The following is a 27,540-nucleotide window of genomic DNA, read 5'->3' as shown; positions in this document are numbered from 1 at the left end:
CCCGGGGTGAGACCATGTGTCCCTGGATCCGGGTGAGGCCTCGTGCACCTAGGCCCGGATGAGCCCAAGTGGCCCTGGGTCTGGGAGAGGCCAAGCGTCCCTGGGTCCGGGTGAGACCATGTGTCCCTGGATCCGGGTGAGGCCTCGTGCACCTAGGACCGGGTGAGCCCAAGTGGCCCTGGGTCTGGGAGAGGCCAAGCGTCCCTGGGTCCGGGTGAGACCATGTGTCCCAGGATCCGGGTGAGGCCTCGTGCACCTCGGCCCGGGTGAGCCCAAGTGGCCCTGGGTCTGGGGGAGGCCAAGCGCCCCTGGGTCCGGGTGAGACCATGTGTCCCTGGATCCGGGTGAGGCCTTGTGCACCTAGGCCCGGGTGAGCCCAAGTGGCCCTGGGTCTGGGAGAGGCCAAGCGTCCCTGGGTCCGGGTGAGACCATGTGTCCCTGGATCCGGGTGAGGCCTCGTGCACCTAGGCCCGGGTGAGCCCAAGTGGCCCTGGGTCTGGGAGAGGCCAAGCGTCCCTGGGTCCGGGTGAGACCATATGTCCCTGGATCCGGGTGAGGCCTCGTGCACCTAGGACCGGGTGAGCCCAAGTGGCCCTGGGTCTGGGAGAGGCCAAGCGTCCCTGGGTCCGGGTGAGACCATGTGTCCCAGGATCCGGGTGAGGCCTCGTGCACCTAGGCCCGGGTGAGCCCAAGTGGCCCTGGGTCTGGGGGAGGCCAAGCGCCCCTGGGTCCGGGTGAGACCATGTGTCCCTGGATCCGGGTGAGGCCTTGTGCACCTAGGCCCGGGTGAGCCCAAGTGGCCCTGGGTCTGGGAGAGGCCAAGCGTCCCTGGGTCCGGGTGAGACCATGTGTCCCTGGATCCGGGTGAGGCCTTGTGCACCTAGGCCCGGGTGAGCCCAAGTGGCCCTGGGTCTGGGAGAGGCCAAGCGTCCCTGGGTCCGGGTGAGACCATGTGTCCCTGGATCCAGATGAGGCCTCGTGCACCTAGGCCCGGGTGAGCCCAAGTGGCCCTGGGTCTGGGAGAGGCCAAGCGTCCCTGGGTCTGGGTGAGACCATGTGTCCCTGGATCTGGGTGAGGCCTCGTGCACCTAGGCCCGGGTGAGCCCAAGTGGCCCTGGGTCTGGGAGAGGCCAAGCATCCCTAGTCCGGGTGAGACCATGTGTCCCTGGATCCGGGTGAGGCCTCGTGCACCTAGGCCCGGGTGAGCCCAAGTGGCCCTGGGTCTGGGAGAGGCCAAGCGCCCCTGGGTCCGGGTGAGACCATGCGTCCCTGGATCCGGATGAGGCCTCGTGCACCTAGGCCCGGGTGAGCCCAAGTGGCCCTGGGTCTGGGAGAGGCCAAGCGTCCCTGGGTCCGGGTGAGACCATGCGTCCCTGGATCCGGGTGAGGCCTCGTGCACCTAGGCCCGGGTGAGCCCAAGTGGCCCTGGGTCTGGGAGAGGCCAAGCGTCCCTGGGTCCGGGTGAGACCATGCGTCCCTGGATCCGGGTGAGGCCTCGTGCACCTAGGCCCGGGTGAGCCCAAGTGGCCCTGGGTCTGGGAGAGGCCAAGCGTCCCTGGGTCCGGGTGAGACCATGTGTCCCTGGATCCGGATGAGGCCTCGTGCACCTAGGCCCGGGTGAGCCCAAGTGGCCCTGGGTCTGGGAGAGGCCAAGCGTCCCTGGGTCCGGGTGAGACCATGTGTCCCTGGATCCAGATGAGGCCTCGTGCACCTAGGCCCGGGTGAGCCCAAGTGGCCCTGGGTCTGGGAGAGGCCAAGCGTCCCTGGGTCTGGGTGAGACCATGTGTCCCTGGATCTGGGTGAGGCCTCGTGCACCTAGGCCCGGGTGAGCCCAAGTGGCCCCGGTTCTGGGAGAGGCCAAGCATCCCTGGGTCCGGGTGAGACCATGTGTCCCAGGATCCGGGTGAGGCCTCGTGCACCTAGGCCCGGGTGAGCCCAAGTGGCCCTGGGTCTGGGAGAGGCCAAGCATCCCTAGTCCGGGTGAGACCATGTGTCCCTGGATCCGGGTGAGGCCTCGTGCACCTAGGCCCGGGTGAGCCCAAGTGGCCCTGGGTCTGGGAGAGGCCAAGCGCCCCTGGGTCCGGGTGAGACCATGTGTCCCTGGATCCGGGTGAGGCCTTGTGCACCTAGGCCCGGGTGAGCCCAAGTGGCCCTGGGTCTGGGAGAGGCCAAGCGTCCCTGGGTCCGGGTGAGACCATGTGTCCCAGGATCCGGGTGAGGCCTCGTGCACCTAGGCCCGGGTGAGCCCAAGTGGCCCTGGGTCTGGGGGAGGCCAAGCGCCCCTGGGTCCGGGTGAGACCATGTGTCCCTGGATCCGGGTGAGGCCTTGTGCACCTAGGCCCGGGTGAGCCCAAGTGGCCCTGGGTCTGGGAGAGGCCAAGCGTCCCTGGGTCCGGGTGAGACCATGTGTCCCTGGATCCGGGTGAGGCCTTGTGCACCTAGGCCCGGGTGAGCCCAAGTGGCCCTGGGTCTGGGAGAGGCCAAGCGTCCCTGGGTCCGGGTGAGACCATGTGTCCCTGGATCCAGATGAGGCCTCGTGCACCTAGGCCCGGGTGAGCCCAAGTGGCCCTGGGTCTGGGAGAGGCCAAGCGTCCCTGGGTCCGGGTGAGACCATGCGTCCCTGGATCCGGGTGAGGCCTCGTGCACCTAGGCCCGGGTGAGCCCAAGTGGCCCTGGGTCTGGGAGTGGCCAAACGTTCCTGGGTCTGGGTGAGACCGTGCGTCCCTGGATCCGGGTGAGGCCTCGTGCACCTAGGTCCGGGTGAGCCCAAGTGGCCCTGGGTCGGGGAGAGGCCAAGCGTCCCTGGGTCCGGGTGAGACCATGCGTCCCTGGATCCGGGTGAGGCCTCGTGCACCTAGGCCCGGGTGAGCCCAAGTGGCCCTGGGTCTGGGAGAGGCCAAGCATCCCTGGGTCTGGGTGAGACCATGCGTCCCTGGATCCGGATGAGGCCTCGTGCACCTAGGCCCGGGTGAGCCCAAGTGGCCCTGGGTCTGGGAGAGGCCAAGCGTCCCTGGGTCCGGGAGAGACCATGTGTCCCTGGATCCAGGTGAGGCCTTGTGCAACTAAGCCCGGGTGAGGCCACGTGCCCCTGGGTCTGGGAGAGGCCAAGCGTCCCTGGGTACGGGTGAAGCCAGATCCCGGGTCCGGGTGAGGCCGTGCGCCCCTGGATCCATCCGGGTGAGGCTGGGTCCCAGGCCCGGGTGAAACCACGTGCCCCTTGGGTATGGGTGAGGCCACGTGCCCCTTAGTCTGGGTGACGCCGTGCCCCTGGGTTCGGCCGAGACCAAACCAGAGGGAGTCGGACCTCCGTTACCACCATTTGTCCACCATCCAGAGCTGAGGGGTCAGTGCTGACATGTACACATAAGGAACTACTGGACATCGAAATTGGGTCTCAAAAGAACTGTTGGTCCAGGGGGAAGCTCGCTACAGATTGATTCATTTGCCTGTCAGCATAAATATTATTGCTCGTCTCACATTCAGTTCTTATTAGTATATATCTAGTGACATATGATCTCGTTCATCTAGAGGAAATGATGAACAACATAGACTGAGGAACAAGAACAGAACCAGAAGCAAGGAGGCATCGATCGGACTATCGGGCCTCAGAGGGAGGATAGAAGAGGGTAGGGGGAGGGTGGGGGGGAGGGGGAGAGTTCAACCAAAGGACCTGTATGCATGCATATAAGCCTATCCAACGGTTAAGTTCAACAGGGGATTGGGGCATGCATGGGGAGAGGGGTGGGATGGGAATGGGGGGATGAGGACAAATATGTGACACCTTAATCAATAAAGAAAAAAAAAAAAAAAAAAAAAAAAAAAAACTAGTGGCCCGGTGCACAAAATTCGTCCACAGAAGGGGGGGATCTCCTTCAGCCTGGCCTGCACCCTCTCCAATCTGGGACCCCATGGGGGATGTCCAACTGCCGGTTTAGGCCTGATCGGGCCACAGGGATCGAGCCTAAACCGGCAGTCAGACATCCCTCTCGCAATCTGGGCACTGGCCCCTAACCACTCACCTGCCTGCCTGCCTGATCACCCCTAACCACTCTGCCTGCCGGCCTGATCACACCCAACTGCCCGCCCTTCCGGCCTCATCACCCCTAACTGCCCCCCCCCCACCTGCCTGATTGCCCCCAACTGCCCCCCCCGCCAGCCTGATTGCCCCCAACTGCCCCCCCCCACCGGTCTGCTCACCCCCAACTGCCCCCCCCACCGGCCTGCTCACTGCCAATTGCCACCCCTTGCCAGCCGGCTCGCCCCCAACTGCCCTCCCCTGCCGGCCTGATCGTCCCTAGCCGCCTCTGCCTTCAGCCCCGCCACCATGACTTTGTCCAGAAGGATGTCTGGAAGGTCTCCCGGTCTAATGAGCATATTATCCTTTTATTAGTATAGATTAGTATAGATTAACTCCAAATGGCCCTAGCAGTTTGGCTCAGTGGATAGAGCGTCGGCCTATGGACTGAAGGGTCCCCAATTTGATTCCGATCAAGGGCACATGCCTGAGTTGCAGGCTAGATCCCCAGTGTGGGGCGTGCAGGAAGCAGGTGATCAATGAGTTTGTCGCATCATTGATGTTTCTATCTCCCTCTTCCTCTCCCTTCCTCTCTGAAATCAATAAAAATATATATTATTTTAAAAAATTAACTCCAAATGGATCACAGACTTAAATGTAAAACTATAAAACTTTTAGGAAAAAAATATAGGTGAAGATATTCAGGATCAGGAGCTGGGCAGAGAGTTCTTATACTTGACACCAAAAGCCTATTTCATCAGAGGAAAAACTGATAAACTGAATTTCATCAAAACTAAAAAATGCTTGCTCTGCAAAAGACCCTGATAAGAGGATAAAAAGACAAGCTATGGACTGGGAGAAAATGCTTGCAAATCACATATCTGACAAAGGACTAGTATCTGAAATATATAAACAACTCTCAAAACTCAAAAACAGAAAACCAAACAGTCCAATGAGAACATGAGCAAAAGACACCAAAGAGAATATACAGATGGCAAAAAAGCACAGAAAAGATGGCCACCATATTGTTAGCCATCAGGAAAATGCAAATTAAAGCCACAGTGAGATACCAGCACACACTATTAGGGAATGGCTAAAATAGCAACACCAGTGAGCAGGCAGAGAAACTGGATTGCTCATACATTGTTAAAATGTACAGCTACTCTGGAAAACAACTTTGCCATTTCTTAAAACAAACAAATAAATAAAAATTAAACACACTACTACCACATAACCCAGCACCTGTTTTGGGTACTCATCCAGAGACATGAAGACTTAGCTTCACATAACATGCTGTACTCAAATGTTTAGTGCAGCTTTATTCATCGTCACCCAAAACTGAAAACACCCCCGATATCCTGGGATTGGTTAAATGAATTATGGTTCCATGGAATACTGTTTGGCAATGAAAAGAAACAAATTGCTGATACATGCAAAAATCTGGAAGAATCTGCAGAGGATTATGCTGATTGAAAAGGCTAATCTCCCAAAGTTACATACTGAATAATTCCATTATATAACATTATTAAAGTGCTGAAATCAGCCTGGCCAGCATAGCTCAGTGAGTTAGCATCGACCTATCAACCAGGAGGCCAGAGTTCGATTCCTGGTTGGGGCATATACCCAGGTTGTGGGCTCGATCCCCAGTGTGGGGTGTGCAGGAGGCAGCCGAGAGATGACTCTCTCATCATTGATGTTTCTTGCTCTCTCTCTCTCTCTCCCCGTTCCTCTCTGAAATCAATAAAAAATATATTTAAAAAATAAGTGTTGGGGAGAAACCAAGATGGCGGCATAGGTTAAACACCTAACCTATAGCCTGGCACAACAATTTCAAAAATATAACTAAAAGTCAAAACAGACATCATCCAGAACCACAGGAAAGCTGACTGACTGAAATGCCCACAACTAGAAGAAAAGAGAAAACCACAAGGAAAATCTGAGGAGCTGTAAAAGCCTGAGGTATGGAGACAAGGGCGGAGACACGAGCACGCGCGCGTGCAGGGAGGACGGAGCCGGAGAGGAAGGGGCAGCTGACAGCCTGGCCGGCGTTCTCTAGCGGGAAGGAGATAAAAGCTCCAGATTGTGCTGAACCCCAGCTCCGACTGCACTGAACCCCAGTTCCGGGCAAAACCCTGGGAAGCCAGGCTCATGCTGGGGGAATCTGGGCTGTGGGGCGGAAACACAGAGGAGCGGCGAAAGGCAGAGCTCGGAGGCGCGCACGTGAATGCGCACAGAGGATGGTCTGTTGACTGTGCCACTGAATTGCCCTGGTGGGAAGGAGACAAAAGCGCCAGACTGCGCTGAGCCCCAGTTCCGACTACACTGAAACCCAGTTCCGGGCGAGAATCTGGGAATCCAGATTCATTGGGGGAGAGACTAGACTGTTTGGCAGCAGGTGAAACTCCAGGGCGCTTTTTTCTCAGAGGTGTTTGCAGGGAGTACAGAGGGACACTGAGACACAGAAACCTCATAGGGTGGGGCTGACGGGAAGCCAAGGCTGTAGGCTCCACCCTGAAACTCCGCCCCATCCAAGCTGAGCACAGAGGCTTTTACAATTTTGCAAGTCTAGTTGAATAAGGCTGTCTCCCGGCATAGACACAGCTGATCCTCACAGCCAATTGGACTGAAGGTCAAATCTTCCCAGTGTACCAACAGCAATCAAGGCTTAACAACACCAAGACTTTGCACTCAGCCCACAAAGGGGGGTATCAAGAGCGACCACCTAGGGAGATTGGGGAAGCTGAGCTATAGGGAGGCAGCCAAAAGGTGAAGATACCGAAGCAGGTCACGAATAGAAGGGATGAAGGAAAGTAAACTAATGGACAACACAGTGTTCAGAACCACATTTATAGGGTTACTTAAGAATCTTCTGGAGGACCAAGATGGCGGCATGGGGCAGACGCCTGATTGTTGCCTACCACAACAATTTTGAAACTACAACTGGAAAACAGAGCGACACCATCCAGAACAATGGCCGGAGGAATGGCTGAGAAGGAATTGACCAATGGGAGTTGGGATCGGGAAGACGAGGCCCCGCTGGGTCCCGGATCCAGGTGCGCTCGCCCGGCGACTGGTCACCGCTGCAGCCCAGAGTGCCGCCGCAGCGACCTCGGACCAGCCCACCGCCGCGCACTGGGCGCACTGGAGCTTCGCCGAGCCCGCCGCCCAGCGAGTTCCTCGGCAGCCGCCCTGGAGCTTTGAGAAAATGGCCGAAGGAATTGCTGAGAGGGAATTGACCGACAGGAATTGGGATCAAGAAGACGAAACCCCGCTGGGGCCCGGGTCCGGGTGAGGCTGCGCCCTTGGGTCCGGGCGAGGCCACGCGCCCCTGGGTCCGGGTGTAGCTGGATCCCCGGTCCGGGTGAGGCCGTGCACCCCTGGATCCGGGTGAGGCTGGGTCCTGGGTCCGGGTGAGGCCGTGCGCCCCCAGGTCCAGGCGAAGCCGTGCGCCCCTGGGTCCGGGTGAGGCCGGGTCCCGGGTCCGGGCAAGGCCACGCACCCTGGGGTCTGGGTGAGGCCATGCGGCCCTGGGTCCGGGTGAAGCTGGATCCCGGGTCCCGGTGAGGCCATGCGCCCCTGGATCCGGGTGAGGCTGGGTCCCGGGTCCGGGTGAGGCCGCGCCCCTGGGTCCGGGAGAGGCCACACGCCCCTGGGTCCGGGTGTAGCTGGATCCCGGGTCCGGGTGAGGCCGTGCGCCCCTGGATCCGGGAAAGGCTGGGTCCCGGGTCCGGGTGAGGCCGCACCCCTGGGTCCGGGAGAGGCCACGCGCCCCTGGGTCCGGGTGTAGCTGGATCCCGGGTCCGGGTGAGGTCGTGCGCCCCTGGATCCGGGTGAGGCTGGGTCCCGGGTCCAGGTGAGGCCGCATGCCCCCGGGTCCGGGCGAGGCCGCGCTCCCCTGGGTCCGGGTGAAGCTGGGTCCCGGGTCGGGGTGAGGCCGCGCCCCTGGGTCCGGGAGAGGCCACGCGCCCCTGGGTCCGGGTGAGGCCGCGCGCCCCTGGGTCCAGGTGAGGCTGTGTCCCGGGTCCGGGTGAGGCCGCACGCCCCTGGGTCCGGGTGAAGCTGGATCCCGGGTCCGGGTGAGGCCGTGTGCCCCTGGATCCGGGTGAGGCTGGGTCCCGGGTCCGGGCGAGGCCGCGCGCCCCTGGGTCCGGGTGAAGCTGGATCCCGGGTCCGGGTGAGGCCACGCGCCCCTGGGTCCGGGTGAGGCTGGATCCCGGGACCGGGTGAGGCCGCGCACACCTGGGTCTGGGTGAGGCCGTGTGCCCCCAGATCCAGGTGAGGCTGGGTCCCGGGTCCGGGTGAGGCCACGCGCCACTGAGTCCGGGTGAAGCTGTGTCCCTGGGTCCGGGCAAGACCAAACCAGAGGGAGTCGGACCTGCATTACCACCATTTGTCCACCATCCAGAGCTGAAAAGTCAGTGCTGACATGTGCACATAAGGAACTGGTGGACATTGAAATTGGGTCTCAAAAAAACTGTTGGTCCAGAAAGAAACTCACTACAGACTGATTCATTTGCCTGTCAGCATAACTATTATTGCTCGTCTCACATTCGGTTCTTATAAGTATAATTCTAGTAACACATGATCTCACTCATCTAGGGGAAATGATGAACAACATAGACTGATGAACAAGAACAGACCCAGAAACAAGGAGGCATCGATCAGACTGTCGGGCCTCAGAGAGAGGATAGGGGAGGGTGGGGGTAGGGGGGAGAGATCAACCAAAGGACTTGTGTGCATGCATACAAGCCTAACCAATGGTTAAGGACAACAGGGGGGTGGGGGCATCTGTGGGGAGGGGTGTGGGATGGGAATGGGTGGATGAGGACAAATATGTGACACCTTAATCAATAAAGAAATTTTTAAAAAAATAATAAAAAATGTTTTCCCACCTGGGGCATTTTATTTATTTTTTAAATGCTGAAATCATAGAAATGAACAGATTAGTGACTGCCAGGGGTTAAGGAAAGGGTGTGGGGGCGGGGGGGAGGAGTGGGAGTGGCTATAGATGGGTAACTGAGGCCTTGACCAGTGTGGCTCAGTTGGTTGAATGTCGTCCCATGCACTGAGAGATTACTGGTTTGATTAATGATCAAGGCACAAGGCCTAGGTTGTGGGCTCGATTCCCAGTAGGGGGCATGTGGGAAGCAGCCAATCAATGTTTCTCTTCTCTCATTGATGTTACTCTTTCTCTCTCCCTTTCCCTTCCTCTCTCTCTAAAATCAATAAAAACATTTTTTTTTAAAATAAAAAAGGGCAATTCAGGATCCCCATGGGAATGGAACTGTTCTGCATCTGACGAGAGTAATGTCCATGTTTTGGTTGCGATGGCATACTATAGATCTCCAAGACATTATCACCAGAGGAAAGTGGGTAAAGAATACACAGGATAGCCTGGACAGTGTGGCAAAGTGGTTGAGCGTCAACCCAGGAGCAAAGAAGCCATGGTTTAATTCCTGGTCAGGGCACATGTGAGCTCTATCCCCAGTAGCGGTCGTGTTAATGGATGATGTTTCTCATCAATGTTTCTATCTTTCTGTCCCTCTCCCTTCCTCTGTCTCTAAGTCAATAAAAATGTACTTTTTTTAAAAAAAGAATACACAAGATATCTCTGCATTATTTTTTTGCTACTGTATGTGAATCTACAATCATCTCAAAATTAAAAAACAAATTTTTAAAAGGACTTAGGGGACCTCAACCAAATGCAAAGTTCCATTTTTAGACAAGCAGGAAAACTGAATCTGGACTGGGTATCTGACAGTACTAAGAAATATTGTGTAAGGTGTGACACAACAATAACTTTTTTATCAAAAAACAGGAAACTACATAAAGTGGGGTTTTTTTTTAAAGAAAAACGGTCTTAACTGTTAGAGATGCATATTGAAATATGATTTCTAAAATTTAAAAAAAAAACACTTGGAAATAAAAATGAATATGGGAAGATCAGGAGATGGTAGCCGGGTCAAAGAGATTTTCTAAATTTTGGCCTCTATGGTAAATGGGTGGTGGGTACATGGGAGCTCATTAAACTCTTCCTGCGACTTTTATTGTTTAAACTTTTACATAATTAAAGACCAACATCTGATGAGTTTCTGCTCTGGCAAGGATCCTAAGGTACAAGCTGCTTCTCAGTCAAATATGATAAACTAAGAGCAGCTTTATCACCAGCTGGATCATGCTTCTGTCAAACAATAAAAACTAGCAATTCTTTAAAATATACACATGTGCACACACACACACACACACACACATTACACACATGTGTGTACATATGCTCTCCCAGTACTGTAAGGACTCCTCCTGAAGAGTGATCAGCCATGCAGAAGAGGGAAAGGCAAGAGAGCTTCATCAGTTCATCCAGCTTAGAGGTGTGACTGCAGGTGACAGTGAAGGGCTGAAAACCTCTAAGGACTGGTAAAGATAATAAAGAATTGTGTCTCCACTGAACAGAAAACCACATGGCAGTAAAAACAGTATGAGCAGAACATGTATGAGTTTGGTATGATCGTCAGATATTTGCTAAGTGAGGAGGGCCCAAACCAGCTCCACAGTTGTGACCTGGCTGGTAAGCACAAAGTAATCAAATCCATGTGAATCTAAATGTGGCTGGAGAGACACCATGTCCTATCAGGGATTCGGACCGGTAAACCACTGCCTCCTCATGGTTTTCTGAGCTCTCCAGGGTTCCAAGCACACATTGCTTTTGTAAATAGGACAAAAAAAGGGAAAGGGAGAAGCACAAGAGGGATCTAAAGGGAGATACTCAACTCTCCCTAGGGACCGAAATGACCCCATGACAAGGGACAAGTTGAGGACCTGTGCCCGCCATTCAGCACAGGACTCTGTCCGACCCATGCTGAATTCAGGGCCTGAGGTGTGGACATGACAGGGGGGTTGGGGGGAGTAAGGCCTGCAGTCCCCCAAGGAGAACCAAGGAGCAAAAGAACCACAGCTGAAAGTTTAGACGAGCAATGAAATGTCATGATAAACAAGACAGCTGGAAGGAGTTCAGGGCCAGGAGTCATTCGGAGAGGCTGAAGGTCAGGACGGAACAGGAACACAGAATCAAGCTGTGAAAGCTTCGGGGCTCCTGGGAAACCATCACTCTCAGCCCATCTACCAGAATAGAAAGTGAGGAAGAAACAGAGGTCACCCTAACACACTGTCCTAGTGCAGGATGCAGGACACAGAGGTCATCAGCACCACCAGACAATGTGACCTCGAGTCCTACCTAGAAACTTTATGCAACCCTGGGGATAGTGAACAGCCTCTTGGTGCCTTGGTTTCTTCATTTGCAAAATGAGGATGAGCATCTCCATCACAGGAGACTGACTCAGGGTAAGCGCTGGTCAAACACTGGCTGTTTTGAGTCCTGTTCTCTCCTTCCACCAGCTCCATGCGAAAACTTTGTGCTAGTCCCAGAAATGTCCCCCATCCCAGTTCTACCTCAAGCTACCGCCTGTCCCTACTCTTCACAGAAAACTTCCTAACAGGGTAGTCTGCCCTTGGATTCACCAGTTCTCAACCTTGTGGATTTATTAATTCATTCATTCTCTCGTTCAACAAACACAATGAGTTCACACTGAGGAGGCATGGATGACACAAAAGTGTGTGGGATGGCACTCTGGGGCTCAGGAAGAGGAGACAGGTAGGCAGAGTGAGCCTGTGGCTACAGAGCAGGGTGCCGAGGGGCATGACAACAGGAGACACAGCCATGGCTCCAGAGTCTGGGCAAAGGTCAGGGATGGGTAAGCCAAGTTCCAGGGCAGAGGGGCAGGCAGGGACTCTGGGTCACTCAGCACCATTTCAGCCAAGCAGGAAGGGTGGATAAGGTAAGATGACAGGGTCAGTGCATGCCTTGCTGAGAAGCCACCGTGAAGGCGACCTTGGCAAATGTGCACAGGAGAAGGTGACCTGAACATGCACTCAGCTACACAAAAGGGGGAACAGGAGGGCAGGGCAAGAAGGAAGCAATCAGGATGCATACCCAGGTTGTGGGTTCGATCCCCGGTCGGGGTACATGCAGGAGGCAATGATGTCTCTCTCTCCCCTCCTCTCTCTGAAATCAAAATAACAACAATCCTATAAAATAAATTGGTAATATGCAAATTGACCCTCACGCCCTCACAAGATGGCTGCCTATGACCAGGCTGACAGAGGGGGTAGTGAGGGATGACCAAATGACTGAACAGCAGGCTGCATGGGGCGACAAGGGCAGCAGGGGGAGCAGCTGGGGGCAACCAGGCCGGCGGGAGGTGGGGGAGCAGTTAGGGGCAACCAGGCTGGAAGAGGGGGGCAGTTGGGGGCAATCAGGACGGCATGCAGAGGCAGTGAGGGGCAATCAGGCCAGCAGGGGGTGGGAGGGGCAGTTAGGGGCAACCAGGCAGGCAGGCAGGTAAGCGATTAGGAACCAGCGATCCAGGATTGTGAGAGGGATGTCTGACTGCCGGTTTATAAACCGGCAATCAGACATTCCCCCAAGGAGTCCCAGATTGAAGAGGGTGCAGGCTGGGCTGAGGGGATCCCCCCACCCCCGTGCATGAATTTCGTGCACCAGGCCTCTAGTAAATAAATAAAAACAAATGAGATCTCATACTGTTATAACACTTAGCAGCTTAAAAATAACTTTTTTTTATAAAAAAACATGAAACTACAGCACAATGCAGAGCCCAGACCTGAGTCAGAAGAGCAGTGTGAGCAGAGCTTGCTAGATGTAACCTTTCACAAGTGTCATAATGCCTACTGGCCTCAGTTTACCCTTTATAAAGTGAGGATAAAACCAACCAGCGTGACTGGGAGGATAAACTGAGTAATCCAAAACTCCTTTTCTGCTCAGTCCTTGGCCCCTTCATAGTGAGACCTTTCCAGACCTCATGTATGAGGTCTTGCTTCATAGTTCTCACAGCATGATCCCACTGCCATGGGACAGACTCTGTAGGTACCTGTTCATTTCCTTATGCTGTGCCTCCCTCCTTAGAATCCTGGCTCTATGGGGCAGGATTGTCTTCACGCTCACTACTACATCCCACTGCCCAGAAAGCACCCAGCAAAGAGAAGGTGCCCAGTAAATACTTGCTGGAAGAAGGGCTCACTACACAAATAAACACATTGACAGCATACCCATCAGGGTCCTGACACTCCACTGCTGTGAGGCATATATAAAACTGAAGTTATTCCCAGTTTGCACATGGGGAAACTGAGGTGCAGAAAATACTGCACAACTAAGGGCACTGAAAGAATATCTGGGGACCCTAACACTGAAATACAGGCACCCTGAAGAGACCTCAAATGATAATGGTGCTTAGAATCTTCTTCAAGGGAGAATATGTGGTAGTTTTATGCATGGACACTGGCCCCTCAGGTCAGGTCAAGTGAGAACCTGAGAGCACCCCCAGGAGCGGGGCTGATGAAGTGCCTCTCACCTGGGTGGTAGTGGTGTGTCTGTCTGTTGGCATAGTAATGTGGCACAGCCTGGGGCATCAGAAAGTGGACACTACGCTCTAGGGTACCATCTGATCCAAGATAGTCACTCCACTTCCCAGATCAGCTGATTGGGGTTAAGAACCAGGCGTGGGAAACTTGCTTTAAAGTTCAAAATCGGGGCAGAGGGGGAGAAACTTATACGTTCTTGCTTGATTGGGAGCTACTTAGTCGACAAAAACAAAACAAAACAGGCCAATGCAGGTCTGTCAGTCAGAGAGACAGCCAAGGAATTCTGCATCTTACAGGGAGGGGCCAAACTTTACTCTCAAACCTGGCTCTCTGCCCACCAACTTATATGGCATCACCATTAGCATTCTAGTAAGATAGTGAGACAGCAATTATTTTAGAGAGAGAGAGAGAGAGGAGAAAAAAAAAAAATGAAAGGACAAACAAGTGTCCCAAGCTATCAGCATTCATTCCAGACACACTGGCCGGGTGTTGTCTGGGCGGGGTGCCCAGCAGGCTGCCTGGAAGAGTGGAAAGAGCAGGGTTCTACAGGCAGATGAATGTGGGTCAACCCCAGCTCTGCACCCACCAGCTACAGATTATTGCAATCTCTGTGGGTCCGTTTCTCATTTGCAAAATGGGAAAGTAAGCACATAACAAAGGGGGTAAGGGGTGGGGTGGAACTTGAGCAAAGGAAAGACTATCCTTGCCAATGAGACCAATGCTTTCCTCCAGTTACCATGTACTTCCTAGGTCCAGGGGCCACACAAGGGACTCACAGGAGGGACAGGAGGGAGAGCTTCTGCTCAGGTGGGGCTGACGGAAAACAGCAACAAGGAGGCCTCTAAGAGCAGCTGAACAGGCAGCATGCTGCAGGAGGTCACAGCATGGGACTGAAGGGGGCACTGGGAAGAGAAAGCGGGTTGTGTGGAGATAATGGAAGAGTGGAGAGCAAGCCCACAAGGTCAGGTGGAGCAGGAGCAGGGGGCATGGGAATGCCAGGCCAGGAGCAATCAAGCTGGACATACTGAAGGGGAGGGGAATGGGAGCCGACAGAAATTTCTGGAGCAGGCAAGTGGTTGAGGATGCGTTTTTGAAGATGAATCACACAGTGATGTGGGATGAACTAGGAGGCTCAGCAGGAAGGGGAACAGCCCCAGTGCATGAACTTGTGGGTACAGTAAGGAGATAACTGGTTCCAGAGTCCAGCAGGCTGGCAGGGACAAAGGAAAAACAGGAGGTTGGACTCCAGAAGAGCGTGGAAGGCAGGTTTAGAGTGTGGTGCACAAACATGCCAGATACCATGCCAAAGACGGAGCACACAGAAAGAAAGGATACAGGCAGAAAAGGCTGACATTTGGGGGTAGAAGAGAGAGTGTGAAGGTCCTTTGGTGGGCTACAGTGACAAGTGTTTTGAGAAAGACTAGCCCTAATGACGTCCACTGGGGTTAAGAATGGCAAGATGTCTCTAAATGAAATAAAACTCTAAAATCACCCATAATTTGCCCTAGCTGGTTTGGCTCAGTGGATAGAACATTGGCCTGAAGACTGAAGGGTCCAGGGTTCGATTCTGGTCAAGGGCACATGCCCAGGTTTCAGGCTTGATCCCCAGTAGGAGACATGCAGGAGGCAGCTGATCAAAGATTCTCTCTCGCCGAAACCGGTTTGGCTCAGTGGATAGAGCGTCGGCCTGCGGACTGAAAGGTCCCAGGTTCGATTCAGGTCAAGGGCATGTACCTTGGTTGCGGGCACATCCCCAGTGGGAGGTGTGCAGGAGGCAGCTGAATGATGTTTCTCTATCATCATTGTTTCTGACTCTCTATCCCTCTTCCTCCCTCTCTGTGAAAAATCAATAAAATATATATTAAAAAAAAAGATTCTCTCTCATCATTGATGACTATCTCTCTCTCTCTCCCTTTCTGAAATAAAAAAAAAATTTTTAACATATTTTATTGATTTTTTACAGAGGAAGGGAGAGGGATAGAGTTAGAAACACTGATGGGAGAGAAACATCGATCAGCTGCCTCCTGCACACCTCCCACTGGGGATGTGCCCGAAACCAAGGTACATGCCCTTGACCGGAATCGAACCTGGGACCTTTCAGTCCGCAGGCCGATGCTCTATCCACTGAGCCAAACCAGTTAGGGCTGAAATAAAAAATTTTTAAGAAAATAAAAAACAAATCACCCGTAATTCCACCAACCAGATGTAACCATTATGCTTGTGTTGCAGTGTCTGCTGTATCATCTCATCTTTTAAAATAGTTACATATTAAAAATTAAATCACACCATACAAGCAGTCTTATAATTTGCTTTTCCTCTGAGCTAAATCCTCAATAATTTTTTTTCATTTTACAAAATATTCTTTTAAAAATAATTTAACAGCTATGTGGTAATTTCATCGTGTACGAGGGTGAATGTTTATTTTTTTTATATTTTTGTATTATTCCAATTATTCCTCATAAATGAAACTGTAATAAATTTCTTTGTTGCTTAAAAAAAAAGAATGGCAAGGTGGCCAGTAACCTATGAAAGCACATGGTACAAAGGGGTAACACAGGTGTGTTTCTGGTGTGGGTGAGGCAAAGGAAAGCTGTGCAGAGACTAACATAAATCAACTAGTGACCCGGTGCATGAAATTCATGCACATTAAAAGGAAATTAATTAAAGGAAATATTTTAATATTGCTATTTGCCCTTTCTCTATAATAGAAGTGTCAGAGATGAAAGAACATTAGTAAAATGTATATGAAAATCTTCCTCCTGTCAGAATCTGGGGCGCGCCACGGAAACCAGAGTCAAGTCCCCGCCCACCCATGTGCGCCTTGAAATTGCGTGAGACCCAGACCCAGCCAGAACCAGACAACAATCTAACCATTGGGCTAGATCAAGACCCGGCCAGCTCCACCCCCGTCAAGCCCTGCCGGGTGGGGTGCGTGGCCTCAGGTCGTCTGGCCCAGCACTGGGGCAGGGAGTGCAGCCTGAGGTCCCCCAGCCTGGGCCGGGGGCACACCGTGAGGTCCCCGTCAAGCCCCGCCGGGTGGGGGGCACGGCCTCAGGTCCCCCATCAAGCCCTGCATGGCAGGGGGCGTGGCCCCAGGTCCCCTGCCCTGGCCCAGCGCCACGCAGCCTTAGGTCCCTGCTGATTGCTCATTAAGGCTTGTTAGGGGAACTCTGCCTCTGCTGTGGGCGCAGCCATCTTGTTGCTGTGTGATGGTCAATTTGCATATTCCCTCTTTATTAGATAGGATAAGATGCTGATGGGGGGAGGGGGGACACTGATCCTAGAGGAAGAACTAGACTCTTAGAACTGACAAGATTTATATTCAGGGTTTAGGGAAGGAGATGTCATAAAGATATCAGAGTAAGGAGCAGACCAGGAAAGCTGCTGATGGGAAAAGCACACCCCCCACCCCTGGCCGCCCCTCTATAAAACCACTAGCTAACCACCTTACCTTCAACTGGCTTCCCATGTTCCAAGTGTGCACTACATTTCAACCAGATCACTGGGCTCCCCACTGCCTCAACCAGAAATTATCCTGGAATCATATTCACCCTTCCCCCGTAATTATCTGTGAACCGTGTGATCAACCAGACTGGAGGTGCCTGGAAGGGCTATGCCTCACACCTGGGTCGGTAGGAACACCTGGTGCAGTGCTTCACTTAAGAACAGGTGTACAAAAATGTTGACATAATTACCCAAAGGAAGAAAGCCTGGCCATGCCTTCATTCAACAAACAAAGGGAAAGCAGCAGGAAAAAGCACCATCAGTGACCTGAACTTGGCAGAGGTCAGAGGATCCAGGCTGTCAGTCTCTTACAACTCCTCATTCAATTTTTTTTTAAATTTAAATTCTTTATTGTTTAAAGTATTACATGAGTCTCCTTTTCCTCCCATTGACCTCCCCCGGCTGCTCTCACCCGCCTCCTCATTCAATTTTGCTCCCACCACCAGCCCCCATGCCACACAAAGAAAAGCCATCTGTGGAAAGCTTTGGGCAGTGCAAGTAGCTGATCTCTACTTCATGGCACTTGTCATAAGTAGACCCCACCCTCCTAGCAGTGTGTCTTCCTCACACCACCACTCAGCATGAATCACAGTCCACAGGTGTCTGTGAGTCTGTGTGCTATCTGTCTCCCTAGTAAACTGGGCACCAAATAACAGCAGGCACAGGTTTCTTGATCCCATGCCCCCAAACCCATGCCCACCACCCAGCAGCAAGAGGCCTTATGACAGGTGACCAGCAAAGGGAAGAATGACATTTAAGCTGCCACCTGAAGGAAGGAAAGGAGCCAGGCACTGGAAGATCAAGAGGAAAAGCAGGGAAGAGTGCTTCAGGGAGAAGGAACTACCCGTGGAGACAGCCTGAGGAAAGGGAGCCTGACTGTCAGAGGAACAGAAAAGCAGCAAGTATGAAGTATGATTGCAGTGTGGGTGCCAGACAGAGCAGGCGAGAGAAACTGGCAGACACCGGACCAGCAGGGCTTCCTGGGGAGGTACGGGGATTTTATTCGAAAAGATTCTAAACATGTGAAATCATATGACCTGATTTACCTGATTCAGGTTTTCACACTGCCTTCCTCTCTAAAGCTAATCCTTCAGCAGTAAAATAAGAATCCCCTTTGTTATGCTGATAACCATCACCGTGTTAGACAGCCCTTAATAAACTCTAAGGCACTCAATAAACATTAGCTATCGTCATCAAAGTTCACATTAAGGCTAGTGGCAAATTTGAAAGGAAGTTTTTAAAAAGATTTCCCCAAAAAGCAGAAGCTCTTTCTCATTAAATGAGCCTGAGTGAGTTTCAACCCTAACACCCTAAACTGTAGCAATTGGCTATTATTAATACCCAACTTGTGAAGGACACTTGGTTTACAGAGCATTTTCATTATGTTACAGACCTTGTTAACTAGTAACCGCTGGCCTTTAATGCTTTCAATTTAGTAACAGTTACAAATAGGCTAGTTCTTGCAAGACTTAGCAGGTATGCATGTCTCTCTCCTTGGATCAGCATACCACTCATGTCAACCTGCCTATCAGCTCTTCTAGGGTTTGGCATTCTTATTGCTGTGTCTCTATTCCCACATGTCCAAATCTGCCAGAGAATTAAATGATAGTTATAGAATCACTGAGTGCTTTGATGTGCCAGGCACTGTTCTAAGGGCTTTACATGCTTAATCTTCACATTATCTCAATTTTTCTTTTATTCCTCGTTTCCAAACGAGGTGACTGAGGTGTGGAGAGGCTAAGAGCTTCATTTAAGGACATTCAGAGGAATAAATGCTGAAGCCAAGATTTGAACACAAGCTGATGTAACCTATGTCCTCACTCTTAATCCCGGTGCTGTGCTAGGTTAATTCTGGCAAAGTGCTTATAATATGGTACTACAGCAAATACAACACAGGTATTCAGCAAATAAAGGCAGTTTGTTATCAGCAGGACACAGGTAGTTTCTAGTTCCCACGAAAGTGTCACCTCCAGGAGAGCAGCGACCTTGTCTGTCCGGTGACTGCTGCGCCCCCAGAACCTGGACCAACGCACATCGGACGTATATATAGATAAATGAATGAACGTCCCACCCTTTAGGAAGCAGGGCTGCCCGTTCATGGCTCTTTTTTGCACGTCTGTGTCGCGCCACTGTTACTGCCCCTTAGAAAGAGCAGCAAGCGGACTTGAGGACACAGTGGGCGCCCGGAGACCTGCGATCCCCCTTTCGCGGCTCTGGGGTGGCCGAAGAAGCTCCCAGGAGAGGGAGAGATGAGTCCAGGATTCCACTGGTGGCGGGTCCTGGCTCCAGTGGGGCTCTGCCCTCCACACCGCCAGGGACACAGTCCACACCGCCGGGGACAGTCCGCCCCGCCGCTGAGAGCGGGCAGGAGACAAAGGCTCCCGGGGCCGCAGCACCGGCAGCGATGCTCGCTCCTCTCGCCCACCTTCCCGGGAGAGAGTCCAAAACCGCGGTGCCTCGCCCAGACTGGGAGCTACGGCGGAGGGCGGCGTGTCCGGACCCCGCGCCGTGCCCCGCCTGGTCGCCCCCCGTCCAGGGTAGTGCGGGTGCCGGAGGCCCCGGGCCGGCCTGTCACCTTCAGAACAGCCCGCCCCCTCGCGCGTCCTTCGCCAGGGCCCTACAGCGGGAGCCGCCGCCGCTCAGCCCGACAGCCTCGCGCCTCGGCCTCCCCGCGGCGCCCACCTCGCGCCCCGGTGCCGCGCCCCCGCCAGTCCGCCTGGCTCGTACCTGCTGAGAGAGCGGGAGAAGAGGCGCCGCCATCTTCCCACGGACCCGGGATCCGAGCGGCGGAGGAGGGGCCGCGCGTGCGCACTGTGCGAGGGGAGGTGCGTGCGCAGCGGGGCTCGGCGGTGGGCGGGGCCAGAGCCAAGCCGCGCACGCGTAGCGGAGCCTACAGGGGCGGGGTCGAGGGTGGGGTCAAGCGCTCCCTGCACTGACTGGGACCGCGGGGCCGGGCTAGCGGGCGTGTTCAGCGGACCCTAACCCGGTGTTTGCGGTGCCTCACAGACCCCCGCCGTCTGCCATACTTTGCCACGCTTCATTTCTCCAGGTTCTTGCCGGTGCCGAACCCTCTTATAGGGATTCCGTTCGCCTGCCCGTGCGCCTGGCAAACGCATTATAGGGGAGGCCGTTGCCCACCCAGCAGAGGGTCGGGACCCTTGACCTGCCTCGCCTGGTGCCCTTTTCCTAGGACAGCTCTGTGTGCCTGTGTTCGAATCTGAGTCTACCCCCTTAGGGCTTTGGCTAAAACTGGGTTGCGACACAACCTATGCTGCAGCAGCAGCCACAATGCCTAGAGTCAGTTCCCAGTCTCCACTTTCTAGCTGTCTGACCTTGGCAAGTCACATATTTCGCCTTTGGCCCGTGGGCTCCCCTTCTGAAAAGAGGGAATGATATGTTTGCTGTTGTTTCACCTCTGTGCCTCACACTGTGCTCAGCATGGAGCAAGCACCTACCTGATGTTTGCTGGAGGACCATTCCTGGAGAGGCATTTACGTATTTAAACACTGATAAGAAAATTTATGAGGTGTTCTAAATTAAATTACAGGGGACTGGAGAGTGAGAGAAACAGAACAGTAAGGCTGTTAACAGCTGGGGAGCAGCTAACAAGACTGCTTACACATCTGAGTGTGTAATTCGAGGTGGCTATTTCCGCCATAATCTAAAAGAATAGCCAGCAACTTCAAACCCCTGGAGCCTCGCACTTGTTTACACGTGGACTTTCAGGACTTGCCCACTACTACCTGGGACTCTGCACCTATCCCAGAATGAGCTTGCCTCACCTTCTCCCACCTCCTTAATCTATAGTCAACATAAATTCTTTCACAACAACTTATATTTTCTCCCCACTACTTACATTTTCTCCCCTACTCCAAGACAGAGGACATGTGTGTTTTTCCCCACCTGTCACTGCTGCTGGTGGTTTAGACTCCGTGCCCCAGGACCTGGACTTTTTTCTTGCTAGCAATGGCCCAAGAAACCCTCTGTTTTGTTTTTGTTTTTTTGTTAATCCTCACCAGAGGATATTTTTCCATTGATTTTTTGTTGTTTTTTTTGTTTTGTTTTTAGGAGCTAGAGGAAGCGATGGGGAGAGACACATATCGAGATTGGTTGCCTCCCACATGCAGACCAGCTGGGGGATGGAGCCTGCACATGCCCCTGATGGAAATCGAACCCAAAACCCTTCAGTGTGAGGCCAGTGCTCTAATCATTGAGCCCAAACAGCTAGGGCTAAACTCTTTATTTTAAAAAGTAATTTAGCCCTGACCAGTTTGGCTCAGTGGATAGAGCGTCAGCCTGTGGACTGAAAGGTCCCAGGTTTGATTCTGGTCAAGGGCATGTACCTTGGTTGCAGGCTCGATCCCCAGTGGGGGGCGTGCAGGAGGCAGCTGACTGATGTTTCTCTCTCATCGATGTTTCTAACTCTCTATCCCTCTCCCTTCCTCTCTGTAAAAAATCAATAAAAATATATTTTTAATAAAATAAAATAAAAATAAAAAGTAATTTAGCCCTAACTGGTTTGACTCAGTGGATAGAGCGTCAGCCTGTGGACTGAAGGGTCCCAGTTTCAATTCCTGTCAAGGGCACATGCCTGGGTTGCAGGCTTGATCCCCAGTAGGGGACGTGCAGAAGGCAGCCAGTCAGTGATTCTCTCTCATCATTGATGTTTCTATCTCTCTTTCCCTCTCCCTTCCTCTCTGAAATCAATAAAGATTTTTTTTAAAAAAGTAATTTAGCCATGGAAGTTATAAGTTTTAACAAAACGTTTTGCCTTCCATTCACTATGGACACCCATTCATCTGTGGCGGGTTTCCACTAACAGGGTGAGGAAGAAGGGCCAGCAGGCAGCTGACCACAGTGGCCCAAGGTTTCTTCAGGGCCAGTTGGACCTCCTTGACCTGATCCCCTGTGATGGTGCCTGGCAGGCAAGCTAGAAGGCATGGATCTCAGGGGTGGGGCACAGCTTCCTGTGCACCTGCTCCATTCTGGAGTCTCAAGCACTGCTGCTCCAGTGTCTTCAGTGAGTTGGTGCACCTCATGCCATTCAGGCGATTATAGCATGCTTTGTGTCTCACTCAACAACTATGTCCCCATCAAATACTCCTTGAGCAACCCTCATCCCAGCACAGGTGCTCCAATGTTGGACCAGGCAGACACAAGCTCTACCCACCTCAACAGCCTAGAGTGGGGGTCTAGCCCTGGCCTCCATCAGAACCCCCAGAGGGCTTCTTCACACAGACTGGTTTCTGACTCTGACTCATAGATCTGCTGAGGCAACTGGTCCCACCCCCATTGTGGGAACCCCTGGTCTAAAGGAGGGAAAGACATCATATAATTACACGAGAAGCAGACCACTGTAAGCAGTGATAGTGGGTTGCACAGAGTACTCCAAGGGTGTGCCACTTGAAGGTGGAGCATGCATTGGGTGACAGAGGTAGGAAAGAGGACATGGCAGGCAGAAGGAGCTAAGCAGCACAGAGAGACTGAGGCTCTGGAACTCAGCACAAGTCTCAGGATGAGGCCAGATCATACGTGGTCTTACAGGACACCCTTTCCAAGAGCAATGAATTAAAAGCATGTGTAATCCAGCCTCATCTTCAGACTGTCTTGTTCTCTGAGCTCCAAGTTCTCAGATTCACCGTGTTCCTTTGGCCCTGGGCAAAGAGCAATGGGAAGCTGCCAGAGGGTTTTCATTTGTTTTTATTTTGAGGGTACGTTTATTAAAGCTGGGGACACTGAAACCAGGAAGGGCTTAGGTCAGAAGAAGCAACAGAAGAGAGCCTAGGCAGGCTGCTTTGGCTCACTGAGAAGTCACAGTGAAAGTGAGCCAGGGCGGGGCTGTGGTCAGCTCACTGGAAAGTCCAAGAAAAGGGGGCCTTGGAGACAAGCTCAGAGGGTTAGCCTGGGACGAGCTGCGCTGCCCATTGGTCCCCTGGTTGCAAGTCTCGTGGGGATCCCTACGAGTTTAGGCGATGCACGCTTGTGGGAGAAGCGGGGGAATGGAAAGGCGAGGGCGTGCCTGCCAGAGGGTTTTGAATTTGATCAGATCTGTGTTCTAGAACAGTGAGTCTGAATGCAGTGGGCAAAGTGGACTGAGAGGAGAGGGATGGAAGTGAGTATGCCATCTCGCAAGATGCAGCAGTGGTCCCGATGGGGGTGATGGAGGTTTTTAGCTACTCTGCGTACTTTATCAGGTCCATGTTCCGTGAGGAAAAGAGAAGTCAACCTAGATATTTCAAACAGATGATATTTGATACAGGGGACTGAGTACAAAAGTACAGGAAAAACAGAACGGGTGTGTCAGGTTACCTAAGATTAGTAACTATAGGAAGCTGCTAGCCCATTTAGGGCCACAGGTCAAAAGGAAAAAAAGGTGTTACCCAAAACCAATTTAATCACTGGGCCCTCACCAGAAATGACTGTTTCGGCCGTTGTTGCTAGAGCCACTGCTCCTGTCACCACTGCCTAAGGTGTTGACAGAATATTGAAAATAATGGTTTCTCTCCACCTGCCTATGACTTCCTTTGACAGAACATGGGAAATGGTATCTGGGAAATATGTGCAGTTTCCAGCCTGGGTGTTAGAGTCTACAGGGGCCATGACAGCAGACTCTTCTGCACCTGCTCAGCTGAAAACAGGCTTGGTCCCACATGTCTGGCCTGAGTGGCCTGGGACTCCCCCTACTGCTGTGGCCAACATGCTTGGCTGTGCTCAACTGTCCTGGGGACTCTCTCACTAGAGTCCAGGGTACACTTCCCAACACAGCAGCCATTCACCATGTGTGGTTATGTAAGTTTTATTTTTTAAATACATTTTTATTGACTTCAGAGAGGAAGAGAGAAACAGAAACATAAATGATGAGAGAGAACCATTGATTGGCTGCCTCCTGCACATTCCACGCTGGGGATGGATCCCACAAGCTGGGCATGCAACCCAACCAGGAATCGAAATGTAACCTCCTGGTTCATAGGTTGATGCTCAACCATTGAGCCACGCAGTCTAGAAGCTATGTAAGTTTTAATTAATTACAATTAAATATGATTAAAACGCATTTCTCCATAGAATGTACAACAACAATAGGAGTTAACCCCAATGCAAACTATCGACTCTGGGTGATAATGACGTCAGTTCATCAATTGTGACAAGTGTACCACTGTGGTGGGGGATGGATGTCGTTGGTAGGGGAGGTTGTATGGATGTGGGGACAAGGGGTATATGGGAACTCTCTCTACTTTTCACTCAGTTTTGCTGTGAACCTAAAACTGCCCTAAGAACATTTATTAATTTTTGTAAAAAGTCATTCCTCAGTCCCACCAGCCATAGCCCAAGGGTTCACATGCAGCCAGTGGCTATCGTATGGCCAACACAGGTGGGATAATCTCCATCCTCACAGAAATTTATCCAGGAGAGTGCTGCTTCAAGAGATCATCTCTGAGGGATTGTTTCCAGCATTTTCTCCATAGGCCTGGCTCTCCTTCTTCCCTTACTAATTTCTCAGAGTTGAGAGAGGTAGGTAATGTTTGAATCCCACCCCTGCACAGCAAGGGAGTATTTAGTTTCTAAGACTGAAAACTCCTGATGAACTCTGAAGACCAATGAAGTCCAAGTTCGAAGGTCTGCCAACTTTGGCCAAAGCAAGAACAAAACTTGCCAGAATTTCACTTTCTGAGCGGACTTTTCATACTGATCATCTGTGAATATGCCATTTATAATTTCCATTCTATTCAGCTTATTTGTAATATCACTAGATTCCAAATTTCTGGTGTCCTAAATTTGATACAGTAAACTCTCGATTTTGCAGACCTTGATTTACCAGACTTTGGATTTAATAAACAAAATGTCCAGTCTGTATGTAACATGTGAAAATTAACACCCTGTTCATTTTAAAATACTTTTAGCCCTAGCCAGTTTTGCTCAGTGGATAGAGCGTTGGCCTTTGTACTGAAGGGTCCTGGGTTCAATTCTGGTCAAGGGCACGTCAGGCTCAATCCCTGGCCCTGGTCAGGGCGTGTGTAGGAGGCAACCAATCACTGTCTCTCTCTCACATCGCTGTTTCTCTCTGTCTCTCTCTTCCACTCTCTCCAAAAATCAATGGAAAAATATCCTCAGGCAAGGATTAACAAAAAAATAATAATAATATGCTTTTAACCAAGATTTGCTTATAATTAAATAACAAGTTATTTTATTGTTATTAATTCACTGTTTTTTGTTTTTTTTTTTATTTTATTGATTTTTTTACAGAGAAGAAGGGAGAGGGATAGAGAGTTAGAAATATCGATGAGAGAGAAACATCGACCAGCTGCCTCCTGCACACCTCCTACTGGGGATGTGCCCGCAACCAAGGTACATGCCCTTGACCGGAATCGAACCTGGGACCTTTCAGTCCGCAGGCCGATGCTCTATCCACTGAGCCAAACCGGCCAGGGCAATTCACTGTTTTTTAAGAATAGTTCAGCCCAGCTGGTGTGGCTCAGTGATTGAGCATCATTCCATGCACCAAGAGGTCACTAGATCAATTCCCTGTCAGGGCACATTTGCGGGTTGCAGGCTAGATCCCCAACAGGGAGCATGCAGGAGGCAGACAATCAATTATTTTCTCTCATTATTGATGTTTCTAACCCTCTCTCCACCCTTCCTCTCTCTGAAATAAAAAAAAAAAAATTTTTGTTAAAAATTATAGTTTATTGATTTTTAGAGAGAAAGGAAGGGAGGGAAGGAGAGAAACATCGAAACATCCATTCATCTGCTGCCTGCTGCCTGCCCCCCACCTGGGAATATGCCCTTGACCAGGAAATGAACAATCAACCTCCTGATGCACAGGATGATGCTCAACCTACTGAGCCATGCTATCCAGGGCAATTCACTGTTATTTTTTGTTAATCCTCACCTAAGGATATATTTTCCATTGATTTTTACAGAGAGTGAAGAGAGAGAGAGAGAGAGAGAGAGAGAGAGAGAGAGAGAGAGAGAGATAGAGAGAGAGAGAGAGAGAATGTGAGAGAAACACATGGACCCATTGCTTCCTGCATCCACCCCAACCGGGGCCGGGATCAGAATTGAACCTGCAACCCAGCTACATGTCCTTGATCAGGAATCACTGCGACCCTTTGGTGCTCGGGCAGATGCTCTAACCCTTGAGAAATACTGGCCAGGGCAATTTATTGTTATTTTTAACAAAGTTTAGAGAAGAGGCCATATGTCGGAAAAAAACACTGTAGTAATTTTGCCAACATAAATAAATATTACATATATACAACCATAGTCCACATATTTAAATCCAAGAGTCACTACTCGTAAATAATGTTCGGGAATGATTAGCACGTGATCACACTGCATTGTGCTTGGTAATTGGTTCTGTTGTTCTGTGGTGCAAGTTTCTACAGCATTTTTTTTCTTTTTCTTTTTTTTTTAAATAAGTCTTGATTGCCGAAACCGGTTTGGCTCAGTGGATAGAGCGTCGGCCTGCGGACTCAAGGGTCCCAGGTTCGATTCCGGTCAAGGGCATGTACCTTGGTTGTGGGCACATCCCCAGGGGGTGTGCAAGAGGCAGCTGATCGATGTTTCTCTCTCATTGATGTTTCTAACTCTCTATTCCTCTCTCTTCCTCTCTGTAAAAAAATCAATAAAATATATTTAAAAACAAAAAAATAAATAAATCTTTATTGTTCAGATTATTACAGATGTTCCTCTTTTTTCCCCCCATAGCTCCCCTCCACCCGATTCCCTCCCCCCGCCCCATCCCCTTACCCTCACCACTGTCCTCATCCATAGGTGTAAGATTTTTGTCCAATCTCTTCCCACACCCCTCACATCCCCTTCCCCCCGAGAATTGTCAGTCCACGCCCTTTCTATGCCCCTGATTTTATATTATTCACCAGTTTATTCTGTTCATCAGATTTTTTATTCACTTGATTTTTATTTTTTTTTAATATATTTTATTGATTTTTCACAGAGAGGAAGGGAGAGGGATAGAAAGCCAGAAACATCGATGAGAGAGAGACATCGACCAGCTGCCTCCTGCACATCCCCCACCAGGAGATGTGCCCGCAACCAATGTACATGCCCTTGACCGGAATCGAACCTGGGACCCTCCAGTCCGCAGACCGACGCTCTATCCACTGAGCCAAACCGGTTTTGGCTAGATTCACTTGTTGATAGATATGTATTTGTTGTCACTTTGTTGTTCATAATTTTTATCTTTACCTTTTTCTTCTTCTTCCTCTTCTTAAAAAATACCCTTTAGCATTTCATATAATCCTGGTTTGGTGGTGATGAACTCCTTTAGCTTTTTCTTGTCTGTGAAGCTCTTTATTTGACCTTCTACAGCAGTTTTAACTCATGCCTGCCAATTTTCAGACATGTGCTAAGCCACACCCCAACCGTGTGCATCTGCTTACTCTCGGTGACTGGTGAATGCATGCATTTACTACATCTATTCAATATAAATTTAAAATTACCATAATACATACAGAAAACTTTTCAGTAAAATTGAACTTCTCATACATACTTAATTACACAAATGTATCTACATAAGTAAAAACAAGTAAACTAACTAATTTGTTAATTTTTTAACATATGCATTCTGAAAA

The 27,540-nt window shown here is 51.4% G+C and overlaps 1 protein-coding gene across 1 annotated transcript in view; it reads right to left on the bottom strand.

Moving 5' to 3' along the window:
* Positions 1-19,763, bottom strand: part of EPS15L1 (epidermal growth factor receptor pathway substrate 15 like 1) — a 117,437-nt gene extending 97,674 nt beyond the window's left edge. The window contains exon 1 of the mRNA XM_008157816.3: positions 19,679-19,763. Within this exon, the coding sequence (XP_008156038.3) occupies positions 19,679-19,711 (33 nt within the window). The 5' untranslated portion in view covers positions 19,712-19,763. The remainder of the gene's footprint in view (positions 1-19,678) is intronic.
* Positions 19,764-27,540: the final 7,777 nt, after the last annotated feature.

The sequence above is a fragment of the Eptesicus fuscus genome, chromosome 6, assembly GCF_027574615.1.
Source record: "Eptesicus fuscus isolate TK198812 chromosome 6, DD_ASM_mEF_20220401, whole genome shotgun sequence".
NCBI lineage: Eukaryota > Metazoa > Chordata > Mammalia > Chiroptera > Vespertilionidae > Eptesicus > Eptesicus fuscus.
The sequence above is the reverse complement of the archived record's forward strand: the minus strand, read 5'-3'. Positions and strand labels throughout refer to the sequence as shown.